At 47.8% G+C, this 13665-nt stretch overlaps 1 protein-coding gene across 15 annotated transcripts in view; it reads left to right on the forward strand.

Annotated features, from left to right (window-relative positions):
* The window catches only part of RBFOX1 (RNA binding fox-1 homolog 1), a 1966619-nt gene that overhangs the window by 622486 nt on the left and 1330468 nt on the right, over positions 1–13665 (forward strand). Inside the window, exon 1 of one of the 15 annotated variants that reach the window (XM_020281705.2) lies at positions 185–7848. The exons of the other annotated variants lie outside the window; for them this stretch is intronic. Coding sequence (XP_020137294.2) covers positions 7702–7848 — 147 coding nt within the window. The 5' untranslated portion in view covers positions 185–7701. Of the gene's footprint in view, positions 1–184; positions 7849–13665 lie in introns of those variants that run through there. 15 annotated transcript variants of the gene reach the window in all.

A 13665-nucleotide genomic window follows, 5' to 3' on the forward strand; every position in this document is an offset into this window, starting at 1 on the left:
CGTGTTAGTGGGTAGATCTCATGTGAAGTGCTCTTTTTTTTTTTTTTTTTTTTTGAGACAGAGTCTCACTTTGTTGCCCAGGCTAGAGTGAGTGCCGTGGCATCAGCCTAGCTCACAGCAACTTCAACCTCCTGGGCTCAAGCAATCCTCCTGCCTCAGCCTCCCGAGTAGCTGGGACTACAGGCATGCACCACCATGCCCGGCTAATTTTTTCTGTATATATCAGTTGGCCAATTAATTTCTTTCTATTTATAGTAGAGACGGGGTCTCACTCTTGCTCAGGCTGGTTTTGAACTCCTGACCTCGAACAATCCGCCCGCCTCGGCCTTCCAGAGAGCTAGGATTACAGGCGTGAGCCACCGCGCCCGGCTTCATGTGAAGTGTTCTTACCCCCCATCACTCGCGCACAAAACAAAGGGACACAGGAAACTTTTGGAGGTGCAAGATATGTCTGTTCTCTTGGTTGTGGTGAGGGTTTCATGGGTATATGCAAACCCATCAAATTGTACATATTTAATACGTGCAGTTTTTATATATCAATTGTACCTCAACAAATCTGTAAAAATCTGTGATATTCTTATGTGAAAGGCTAGCATATTTATGGAGACTTCTTAGTTACATTTTGTGAATTCTTAGTCACATTTGGTGACTGCAGTGAGTCAGAGGTCGCACCTAACATATTTCTTTACTAGTGTTCTAAAGTCTCAGAATTAGCGACAGTTACTTATGCATCCAGGAGCTCAATCCATGGGAGTCAAGCCTGTCTGTTTCTCTCCCTCACCGTCTTCCTCTCTTTACTTTTTGTACAGTTGCACAGACTTTCTGTATGTGGTAAGCATGTTTACCCATGATGATTCAGCATTCCTGCCTGCAAACACTTCACTCCCCCATGGCTCTGCAGGTATGTTCCCAGGAGGACTGGAAACGGCCTAGCCTCAGTGACAGTCCATTCCCGAACCAGTCATTTTGAGATCTGATGGGTTGGTTCTGCGTCATGCATTAATCCCTGCTACAGCGTGGGGGGCCTGTTAAAGAGAAAAGTTCTTCCTGGCACTTGCTAAAGACAGTAAGGAAGACTTTATTCGTGACAGGCATAGGGACCACTGCAATGGGGTCTTGCGGTGGAGCAGAGAGATCAGGCTCCACTCCGAACACAGAAAGAAAAAGTGGCAATTGATAGCCAAGGAGCAGGGTTGGTGGTGGCGCCAGGTGGGGTTGTTAGTGGATGGAAGATTACTAAGAGGAAATATCAGGGGCAAGGGAAGATTTCAGCTGAACCGGCCTAGCAGAATTCTTGCTGAAGCTGGACATTGCAGGGACAAGCACAGAAGCCCCAAAGTCAGGCCTAGTTGGGAAGAAGATTCAGAAGAATCTGATCAGAGTTTGGCCAAGGAGAGAAACTTTGTCAGCGCCCACCCTGGCCCCAGGGGACTTGGCCCCCCAGGACAGGGGGCTTTTGTCTCCAGAGGAGCTGGACAGTCTATAACACAGTTTCCCCGTGTCTAATATTCCCATTTATCAGAGGCAGAGAGTGAGATTTCAGGAAGCAATGTGACTTGAACAAGGTCACTCGGACAACAAGCATGAAGGTGAAATCAGTTAAAAGGCTGAATTTAAAGTGAGTACTTCCCAGTGTCAATGTAGAAGCATATACTGTGATGAGCTTAGAGAAATAAGGTAAGCAAGATTTCATCTAGTTTTCTGAGAAGGTATAAAATAAATAGAAAAACATTTACTCATCTATTGAACAAATACTTATTGATGTTCTTTATGTGGTAGGTGCTGTGCTAAACACAGCAGAGAACAAAACAGACAAAAAAAAAATCTATGTTCTCGAAGATCTCATATACTTAAACGCCATCAGAGTAATTTACTGCTTTAGAAAATACAATGTATACCTTCTAGTAATAGAATATACTTTGTTATTTCTGAGGAGTGAAAAGCACATAATAAGATTTATACCGTAGAAAAAGATATAATCCTCATTGCTCTCTCTCTCTCTCACACACACACACACACACCCCACATACATTTATTCACGACATAAATTAAGTCTTTGTGATTTCAGTCCAGTCTATTCAACATGAAGATGAATAATCTGGTGTTATCTTAAAGTGATACCTCTCTCCTTAAAATAATTAAATCATAGCCCCAGAAGGAACTTGGGGAACTTCTGTTCTGTGTCATGGATAAAAATCAACTGCATCTGTCTCGAGCAAAGACACAAGATAATAACCGCTGGCTGTCTGTGCATGTGGATCGCCAGGCATGCTGCAGGTGGTTCCTCACGCACCCTTGCATTCCATCCTCACGGCCACCCAACGAGGCAGGTACCTACCTTTGGCTGCTATTCCCGTTTCACGGGAGGAAAAGCAGAGGCTTGTCTTCTGTGTCCTGGGACTTTTAACCTGGGAGATCCTTAAAATGTATCTAGTACGTGCAAGTAAGAACACAACTTTACTTCCGTTCCTCACCGGTTCAGAGATGCAGAGTCTAGGGGAGAGAGGCAGGTGGATGGACAGCTCTTTGTCAAGCTCCTTACGTTGATGAAATGGGGAAAATGGGGTCCTCTAGAGCAGGGGTCCTCAAACTTTTTAAACAGGGGGCCAGTTCACTGTCCCTCAGACCGTCGGAGGGCCGTTGGAGAGTGCGGTGCACATTCCACACATGTGCACTGTCGGCCCGGGACGAGTCGGCTGCTAAGCAGGACAGGCAGCGGCGGCAAAAACACCGGGCGGGCCGGATAAAAGTCCTCGGCAGGCCGCACGTGGCCCTCAGGCCGTAGTTTGAGGACCCCTGCTCTAGAGGGTTCTTGGTGAAGGCGTGAAAAGCAAAGCCATCAGGCCAAAACCAGAGGTGGGGAAACAGCAGGCGCTCAGTGAGTGGGCCGCGAAGCTCCGGCTCAAGGTGCGCGAGTGGATTGCCCGGCGGTGCACCAAGCAAGATGAGCAGCGGTGCTAGAATCCGGGGCGTCCTCCTCCTCGGAGAGTGACAGCCAGCATCTAGCCCGCCGAGAGTGCAGACGAAGCACGCGGCGAGTTTAGTTTCCTGTGCAGCCCCGTAAGGCTGGATGGGTAATTCTCCGTGGTGGTCTTTAGTGGGAGAAGAGAAACGGGGGCGACTGCTTTAAATACCTTTCAGGCGCAGACAGCTTTTAGACGCCGAAGTCCAGCCCTTCGCGACACATCGCGTGTCAGCCCCTGCCGGGGCTCTGTGCTGGCATTTCAGAGATGGGCAGACGCCACGGCGTTGCGGTTGACATGGCAACTTGGCCAGGTATGAGCTCGCATATATAGCGTTTATTGCTCGAGGTGTTAAAAAACAAATCACATCTTTAAAAGGTCAGCGTGGTTTATACTAACTATTGGGAGCACTGAAAGACACCGTCTGGGGCAAGCCTAGTTATCATTCTTCAGATTAGAAGAGTAATATGGCCTCGGCGCAGAGAACCGGGGAACGAGAATGAGAAGGAGACTGCGTGGCCTGTGACCTCCCCACCGTCGTCCCTTTCGTGACTGCGCTGTGCTTTCCTAGGGAGAAAGTGGGGTTCGTGCTGTTGGTGTCGTTGTTGTTGGTTTCCTTCCTTTTTCCTTTATCGATAATTTTTCTCTTTTTTTTCCCCCCTAAAGCATAGCGTTTATGATGAGTGATGTTTAGGACTGTTGCTAGGGGCTGAGTGTTTGGGTCCTTGTAAATTCAAAGGTTGCACTTAATCTCCAGTGCAGTCATATGGAGAGGTGAGGCCTTTAGAAGGTGATGAGGTCATGAGGGCTCTTCCATCACGTATGGAGTTAGTTGACCTTACAAAAGAGGCTTGAGGGCCAGGCCCGGCGGCTCACACCTGTAATGCTAGCACTCTGGGAGGCCGAGGCGGGAGGATCACTTGGGGTCAAGGGTTCAAGACCAGCCTGGGCAAAAGCAAGACACCAATGCTACTAAAAAAAAAAAAAAGGTAGAAAAAATTAGCTAGGCAACTAAAAATAGATAAAGTTAGCCAGGCATGATGGTGTGCACCTGTAGTCCCCGCTACTGGGGATGCTGAGGCAGGAGGATTGCTTGAGCCCAGGAATTTGAGGTTGCTGTGAGCTAGGCTGATGCCACAGCACTTGAGCCCTGGGACTAGAGTGAGACTCCGTCTTTAAGAAAATAAATAAAAAATAAAAATAGAGGAGGCCTGAGGGAGTCTGTTTGCCTTTTCCCACCAAGTGAGGGCGCAGAAGGCATGATCTATGAGGAGCAGGACCTCACCAGCCACTGAATTTGCAGATACCTTTGTCTTGGACTTCCTTCCCAGCCTCCGGAACTGTGAGCAGCACATTTCTGTTGTTTATAAATTACCCAGTGTAAGGTGTTTTGCTTCAGCAGCCGGAATGGACTGGGACAGCTGTGTATGGGATGGATTTAGAGTAAAGACGTGCTGTACTTGTTAGAAGAGGCAAGTCACAAACTCAGAAATACTAGTAGCATTTCAAAGTTCACTGATGTGAAGTCGAAGCTCTCTACACCCAGTGGGTCTTTTGCACTGTGTGCATACATGGATACAGCCTGGTGGAACCAAAGAGGGCTGCTCATGTTTGCTCTTGATGTCTATGTGCAGGGGGTTGCCCTCGTTGGGTTGTGTTTGATGATTCAGCAGGAAACGCTCCCTAGCGGTGGAGGATCGGAGGGGCCGATCATACCGGGAAGACGCTCTGAGAGGTGCGCAGCACAGTGGTTCCCAGCTTTGGCTATTCCATAGAAATGATCCCTTGGCAAAACGATCATCTGGTAAATTGTCAACAGATCGGGTTATTGGGGCAAATTGATTTCTCGGGCATTGCTCTGTTTCCATCTCTGTAAAGGTGTCATTGTTGCTATCGTGTGCCCGCAGCCTGTTACGTGTCTCTACCTTTTGAAGGCTCTGCACACACCCACGGTCCTGCCTCCGTGGGGCTCACGTTCAGAGCGTGTGGGAGACCCGGTGCTGCGGCTCTTCCCTGTCACCTCCCCAGCTCTGCCGCTCCCGCTGCGTGCTGTCCCTGCTTGCTCAGCGCCTTTGCGTGCCGTGTAGACAAACACGGGCCGGGATGGTGAGGAGTGCTGGGGCCCTCCAACCTCCTTCCTCTAAGGTGATGGTCTCTTTTGGAAAATTGATCTGAAAACAGGCTTTTAAAGTTGCATATACACTTCTTAACTCCATGGCCTTAGGTAAGTCAACAAATGCCTACATAGTGTTCTCTAAGTTGTTGCATCAACTTTGCTTTTTTAAAAAATTTTTTTTAACAAGGTCTCCCTCTGTCACCCAGGCTGTAGTGCAGTGGCAAGTGGCAGCGGCATGCTCATAGCTCACTGCAGTGCACCACCACACCCAGCTAATGTTTAAATTGTTTTTCTAGAGATGGGGTCTTGCTTTGTTGCCCAGGCTGGTCTCAAACTCCTGGCCTCAAGTCATCCTCCCACCTTGGCCTCCCAGAGTGCTAGGATTACAGGCGTGAGCCACTGCCCACCCATGCAATCTTGCTTTTTGAGAGTCTGCACGAGCTGATGGTTGTGACTAATGTTAACCATGTCCAAGAAGTAGACTTTGGAAAGGCCGATCTCCTGCTCCCCTGAGTTGCTGTCACCAGACAATAAGTGACATCTTAGCAAAATGAAAAGAAAAGGCTAAAAATTATGTGAACTGGAAATTGAACACTGCCGTTGGTGACATGCTGGTCATCTGGGGTGCCTTGGGCATCCCCGCCTTTCTCTCATCTTTAGATTCTTCATCGTTCAGGCGAAGACAAGCGCTTCCGTGTTCTTTCTCAGACCCACTCCTTGAACAGGTGACATGACGTATGAGCAGATACATTGCATGCAACAAATCACATGAAAGTAAAGGGTTGCCATTGCTGTTGCCAATGCTGTTATTAAATCCAGTCTCTAGTAGTATGTCGTATTGGTCAAGAGCAAGGCTCTGGAGCCAGGGTTTGAGTCCTGCCACTTCCTATTCAGCTGTGTGAACCCGGGCAAGTTACTTAACCTCTCTGATAATACACAGCTTTTCCTGGAGGCAGCACTGGATTAGTACCTCCTTCACAGGGTTGCTGTGAGGATGCTGAGAAAAAGCAGGCAGCAACGCCGACACATAGTGAGGTGGACTGCAGATGGCAGCTATCAGTGCTGTTGCTGTTATTTTATTATCCAGAGCATGCATCGCTTTTGTCGTTCTTTCCCTACTCTTTCATCATTCTGGCGTTTCCAGGTCTTAAGCTTGTGGCTGCCTTAGGAGTAGGAGTAGTGAACTTTTGTGCTGTCAGGACCTCTCTGGAGGCCGTGCGTGGTGGACCATGTTCGTGTGGTAAGGACCTTACCTGCCCCGCCACCCCAGGTCTTGCTTCATTTATTCTGCCACGGATTGCACTTACTATATGAGCTCGTAGCATGTATTTAATGAACTGGGCTCCACGTCCTTTGGAAACTGTATTTTCCTTGGAACTTTTCGAGAATTGTTTTCCAGTACAAAATACTGAGCATCTAGCCCATTGAGAATTCACTTAGAATGCTCATGTGACTTGGATTGGCTTTTAAACCCTTGTTCTGGGCTCTTAACCCATGTGCGATGGGGGCTCACAACCACATATCAATCCTGAATTCTGGGAGTGAACATAAGTCCTGCAATGCTATTAAGGAAAGAGAGGGGCATATGTTTTCTAATATATGGTGGGGTATCATTGAAGGGAGCCACGTGGGGACAGTTCTACCTCGGCATGTTCCCAGAGGGGCAGAGACAAGAGGTGTAGGAGAATTAGGATCCGGCTTCCCGATCTTTCCTTGACTGTGATCCATTGTTGCTTCCTTCATCCTGCTGCAGAACACGTGACTTTGTGAGGGTTACCTGATATGTAAGGGTGATTAACAGATATCATCATGCCCTGCTTCCCAGGAATCAGAGGATTTGAGGTGTCTCTCACCTGTGGGGTTGCGGCCCTTGCCTAAGGTCAGCCAGGGTGTAAATCCTCCGCCCACCCGCCGGGGCCACGTGGTCCTTTCTCCCAGAGCTCCTGTTCTGTGCCAAGCATTGGGCTGTGTGCTCCTGCCAGCAAAACCGGCATGAGCTTCAGGGAGCTTCAAGTCCGGGGGGGTGGGGGGGCAAACACTGATCAAAGAAACGCACAAGGCATACCTAATGAAGATGGAGAAAAATACTCTAAAGGAAAAATAATAATAATAAAAAAAGATTCTTTGAGATAAAATGGCAAATAAAGCGGACTTGGGCTGGGTGAGAAAATGATTAGTTTATGGCCAGGGATATACTCTCTTTTTTAAGATTGACTCGCCTCTGAACGAAGAATTTATTAAATACGGAAAGCAAGACAAACACGATGAAAGTAGTGCCAAATTTTTAGGGGAAGCGTCGTTGAGAGTTCTAAGCAGACTTTTGGCCACCGGCCAGTTCCACAGGCTGGTGCTGCGTTTTCTGTGCCCTCCCCTCTGATGTGAGTGTGTGGTGACGCTGCTTGTTTTCCTTTTTAATATCACTCTATTAATTTGAAAGTATATGAAGAGATAATCAAAGACGTCATCTCCCTTCGGAGGCGCCCGGAGCCACAAATCGAAATCCCGGTACTAACCCATTCGAAGAGCACGTGTCGTAGCTCGATGGCCCCCCGAGAGGCGGAGTTTGTTTACGTGCCGTGGTCACGTGAGGTTGATTGGTCTAAGAAACTGGATTTTAAATGAATGTGGAGCATGGTGTCCCTTTGCCCTGGGTGTTTAAAAATAGACCAAGGATTTCTCCGAGGGCGTCTTTCAGATACACTTTGGCAGACTCACGAAGGCTGCTCCCAGGACGGATTTAAATCTGAAACCAAGTGGAAGTTTAACAAGGTGAGTAGGTTCAGGTTAAAAGCGCCGGCCTCTTCCAGCTCATCTGAGGTTGTTCCTGGCTGGACGAGGTTCCCCAAGAAAGGCTGGTCGGATTCCCTGGTTGCTGCCCCGATTGGAAAAGCATCCAGGAACACAAGTCTCTGTTGTCATTAATATTTTTCTCTGTCAAAAGACTGGACGTATGAATTTGCTTGCCCATTTTGTTGGCTAGGTTTGACCTGAGGATATTTTTGTACCAGGGTTTCTATGCTGAAGATGAAGGTTGTTGGGGTTTTATTTTCCTCTCCCTCCCACCCCCCACCTCTCCTTTTTTAAATTTTGTAGGGACCAGGCAGTTTGCTGCTCTCTGCTGCCCCCTGTTGCTCTGCAACGGGAACAGCTGGTTTTCCGCCGAAGGTGGTTCTTTAAATAGGCAGGGCAGAGAGCTTCCTGTGAGGTTGCACATTGGGTTCCTGGCTTCATGTGAGGTTGGCTGATTTATGGAGCTGACTTTTAAATGGAAGCTGAGCTAAATGAGACCATCTCGCAGCAGCAGGAGCCCCAGGGTTAATGGAAAGACCCAAGGAAGGAAGCGAACGGCCCCGAGCCCCTCGTTCCGGTGGGCGCGCTCCGGCTACCTGCAGCTGCGCTCGGCCGCTGGAGGGGCCCCGGCTTCGTAACCGGGCCCCGGAGTTAAGTTCAGTTACACAAACAGCCCCTTAGCTCCAGTTTTCCCACGTCCTGCAACTGGCAGGTAGAGCTTCTAGGAAGGAGGGAGGATAGCCGCACAGTGAGTGGTTAAATTTTGAGTTTGGAGTCTGGCTACCGCTTAGAATACTAATGCCACCTCTTGTCAGCTGCCCGGCTTGAATGTTACTCAGACCCTCTGAGCCTCCGTCTCCGTGTCCGTGTAATGGGGTTATCCGTAGTGTCTGATTCAGAGGTGGCTGTGAGAAGCAGTGAGAAAATTGTGATAATTATTGTCTGTGGGTCACTTGACCAATGCCAGTGCACTTTTAAGCACTTTACTTCCATCATCTTTTTAATCCTTACAGCATTCCGATGGTCAATGATTACCCCTGTGTTGCAAATAAGAAAGTAGAAACTTCAAAAGATAAAGTTATATCTTTAAGGTGTAGTGTAACGTCTGCCAGGAGTGTTGCTGCCGTTGTTAGGTTTGTGTTTTTGGTTTTTTTTTTTTTTTCCCGTGGGCCACAAAGGAAGAGAGGCTTCTATTATACGGGAGTTATTCTCTCACATAATGAGTCCCGAAAGTAAATGGTCTCGCAGTTGCTTAATGTAGCAGAGCAGTGATGTCACCATGAATCCAAGGTGCTTTGCATCTTTTCTCCTTCCTATGCTCGGCATATAGGTCCTCGTTTTTGTCCCTTCATAGCACAAGACGGCTGCCACAGCTCCAGCCATCACTGTCAAAGACAGCACAGACACTTGGCTCCTCGCATTCAAATTGGTGGGAAGTCCTCTCCCAGAAGCCCTCAGCAAACATCCTCTTGATCTCATTGGCCAGGTTTGCATCACATGCCTGTGCCTCAGCCAATCACTGGCAACAGGGCTGGAATGATCAGCTGTGCCTAGACTAATGAAAATGATTCCCTAGGAAGGGGCAACCTTCTCTGAGCACACAGAGGGTGGTCGCTCAAGTGGAACTGGGCCTGATCCGGGAAGAGAGAACCCCCCAGGGATGTCTGCTTTGTTGGCAGCTGGCAGGTCCCACCTCACAGGAGTAGATCCATCAAGGCATAACTCAGTATGGTGCACTTTGATCTAATAGCCCAAGCCCCTTGGGTGTCATATAAAATGCTTAGTGCAGACCCGGCCCACAGCGCTCCCTCCTTACAGATTTGCCCAGGCACTGTTCTCAAGAGGGCCACCCTCTAGTGGACAAGACAGACACATAAGCAAACAATTGTATAACAATGTGGGGCATGCTTTATTAGCTGTAGTCACAGACGTTTGTGCAGACTAGAGGTTCCCTTGCATTTAAACCCTTTGCTCCTGGAGAACTTGTTTACATTTGATTCAGCCTCTCAACAAGGTGTTGGCTCTTATTTTCTTCCTCTCTGTGGTCTGGATCCCTCAGCGCCAGAGAATTCCTTCCCACCCACCCTTCCGTCCTTTCTAACCCCGGTGGATACTGGCAGTCTTTGCGCGGAAGAATTGGCTCCATGGAGACCTGTGGATTCATTTGGAGGCTGCAGCAAGAGGAGATCTCCAAAAGGAGCTTGCAGCACTCTCCTTTTGACTCCATTGTTCAAAAATGAAGTCCAATTTAAGAAAAATGAGAGAATGTTCAATAGAGTATAATGGTTAAAATGCCCCAGCCTTGCCACTCAGTCCATTTTGACCGTGGACAACTTAGGCTTATGGGCTTGAGTTTTTCCATCTGTAAGTGGGGCGAATAAGGGCACCTCCCACTCTGGGGTGTTCAGAGGAATCGTGAAGATAGTATTTGTGAACTGTTTGCGCACAGTGCTGGATCTCCACAGTGTGCGATAACCCTCGTTGTCATTTCGAATGTCTTTTAGCTTGCAAAGGTCAAGGACCCTTTGTGATAGTTTGCTAATTTATAAAGGAAAAAAAAATGAGGGAAATGGTGGCAAAATAAGCCAGCTCTCTCTTTGTTTCTGTGATTGTCTCTCTGGACCCTTGGCTAGGAGAGAAGGTCAGACATCCCCAGATGTTCGGCGAGCCCAGCTCTGCACGGGGAAGCGTGGTCTTCCTCCCTCGCACGTTTTGCCGGGACAGACGCCTCGGAACTCCACAGATGGGGAGTCTGAGACCCTGGGCGATTAAATCATTTTGACCTTGAACTATTTATTTGACTTGAAGTGGCTAATGGCTAGATAAGTACTCCGAGATGATATCTCAGTTTCTGCTATGTTTCTTGTGAGGGAAAGAAAGAAAGAAAAAAAAAAACTCGATAGTAATCAGAATTCATTTGCAGAAGTGGTTTCTTTCTCCCGATCAACTTGTCAGAATCCACTTCTGTCCTCAGCTAGCCGGCTTCATTCATCCACTCATCCATCCAAAGCCACGTTCGGGCACAGGGCTGGGGGTGGGGGCAGAGTGGGCAGTCTCTATTCCTGGTTTTTGCTGTCACTCCTTGTCCATAATCTTCCCTGCGACCTTCAGACCCAGTACCCCCCCACCCCGGCGACACCTGCCCATTTAATTCACATGAGGCATTGGGTCAGCAACCTTGTCCTGACTTGAAGGCTCGGACCCAGGATTCAGGGCACCCTTGGTTCCTTTCCACCTGAAGACACCAGACAGCGGCCCGAGTGTGGGGTGTGTGTGCCCAAGCAGGCAGGGCAGCCCGCCGCGCTCCGATCCCATCTTCCCCGAGAAGCGGTGCCTTGACGAGGGCGTTTGCTTTCTCTGAACCCCGCCTCGGCCTTTGCCAGAGAGGGTGCTGATGCTTGGTCATCAACAGACACGTTTGGGATTTGAGTTTTGAAACTGACTCGTTGGAAGTGGGGCGCTGCCGTGTGTCATTTGCACGCCAAGCCCCTTCCCACTGCCGTGGTGTTTACCGCTCGCCCGACCCTGTGATTCGAGCTTCAGATTTTCCGTGCGAGTGTTCTACTGCGCAGACGGACCCAGTCGAGTGTTTAATCGGCGCCGGGGCTGTTCCGCAGAGGGGTCGGGGGTAAACTCCTTTTAGCTGGAATGAGTGATAGTTCCTGTGACTGCAACCTCCCGGTTCATGGAGGTCTGCGTGTCCTTGGGGATTTCTGTTCAGACACAAACCGAGACTGAACGCGGCACCTTTAGTACCTGGCTCGGGATGGGGCCCGTGTCTGCGCTACTGATTTTGCCGAGTGTCCACACTCGGTTGGGGCTCGTTATCTCTGAACTCGTATCAAGGAGATCATTTACAGTTTCCCAATGAAAGATGGAGTTTTGAAAAAAACATCATCTTTTTGTGTGGGATCTAAATATGTGCCCAAACCCATCCCATCACCTGGCACAAAAGAGGTATCCGGCAGGTATTTATTGAGCTGAACCGAACGATGCTCAATGAGGCCCCCTGTTCCAAAGGCACCATTCAGTGGAATGTAACACAAAAGAGACAACGTGTCATATTCATGCTGGTTTAGAATCTTTCCTCATTGAAGGCTTTCTGGTGTTTAGAGAAAGACCAGGGACAATGGCCAGGGAACACAGAGCTGGGAACCAGGTCAGATCACGCAGGAGGAGCCCTTCTCGCCACGGGCGGGTGCACGTCAAGTGGCAACCTGGGCTGGGGGGTGCAGCCTTCCAAAATGCCCCCGTGGGAGGAGAGACAAATCTGACAGAAATCCAATTTCTGCCACCACATTTAGATGATGAGGGTAGACTCACTCTTCCTGGGCATTAGGACTTCAGAAATGCTGCTGAGTGAGAAGTGGCACGTTTTTAGGGAAACTCAAGTCCTATGAATAGGCTTTTCCTTAGGCAGGAATTGAACCAGGATCCACCCATCCATGTGTCTGTGCTTGTGAGCACATGTGTGCATGCAAGCTTTTAGTTAACCAAGAAGTTCTTATTCAATGGTAAAATGTATGTGTGTGTATATATATATATATATATATATATATGTAGAATATATGTATATCTATATAGAGAGATATAGATATGATAAAAAAAGTTCAAAATTCAGTGTGATTCCAACATCCATAGATAACCATTGCTAACATTTTCTCACCTTTTTCCTCTATGTGCATATATATATTTGAATAATTGGGATCACCATAACCTGCTTTGCCTTAAGGTAGCATGAGTAGTTCTTCATGCTGCAAATGGCCTTCTAAAATGTAACATTTTAAATAACTACATAGTGTTTTATTGTATGGATGCATACTGGTAAACTAGTCCCCTTTGTTGGATGTTTAGGTTTTTCTTCTTATAAAAACTCTGTGTGTGTCTGTATGTGTGAAATTTATTCTACTAAGAGCATGCTTTCACCATTCCTGGACCAGCCACCACAAACACTTTCCAACATGAATTCAGAGAGAATAGCTCCAGGGTCTTATTAATTCAACCTCCTCCTCTGTGACAGTGGCCACAGAACCTATTCCTCTCATTTACTCTGCCAGAAAACTTACCTTCTAGTTGATTTTTTTTTTTAATTTTCATTTTCAGGCTGATTGCATCAGATGGATCATATCTGTTTCTCCTAGGAACATTTCTGAAGTCACCGAACAATGTGGAGCATGTTGCCAGTAGGGGTATTTTCACAGATGCTTTTTTTGTCACACACACACATGTTGATTAGCCAGAGAAGTGTGATTAATCCTGTTCTCGGATGTGGATCAGAAATCTTCATTTGTCTGGTGTTAGGGGAAACTCTCTAGATAAGTCCTCCCAATGAAGAATAAACAGGCAAATTAACCATTCACTTTCCCACGTGCCATCCATCCATCCAACTGTCCATGCATCCATACATCCATCCTTCCTTCCTCCCCTCTATTCTTCTTCCCAGCCATCCGACACTTGCTGAGTGCTGGCTCTGTGTCAGGCAGTATGTTGCATGCTGCGGACAAAGACACGAACCAGATTGAATCCTTTTCCTCAGAGCACTCACATTTTAATGCTGGGGTTTTATGCTGAGGTTCAAGGCTTTTCTGAGAACCACAAACCCCTTGAAATTACATGTAAACTATAGGTATTATATGTAAGACCTGTAGAGTAATTTCCTGAGGAAGGGGTTTCATTACTTGAGACCCTCAAAAGGTCCTATGATCCTAAAAAGACAGTGATATTAAAGTGTGATTATTGGGGAGACCACCGAGTGAAAAGTTGTAATAGGGTGTGAGCATTGCTAAAGTTGAGGCG

The sequence above is a fragment of the Microcebus murinus genome, chromosome 19, assembly GCF_040939455.1.
Source record: "Microcebus murinus isolate Inina chromosome 19, M.murinus_Inina_mat1.0, whole genome shotgun sequence".
Classification (NCBI taxonomy): Eukaryota; Metazoa; Chordata; class Mammalia; order Primates; family Cheirogaleidae; genus Microcebus; species Microcebus murinus.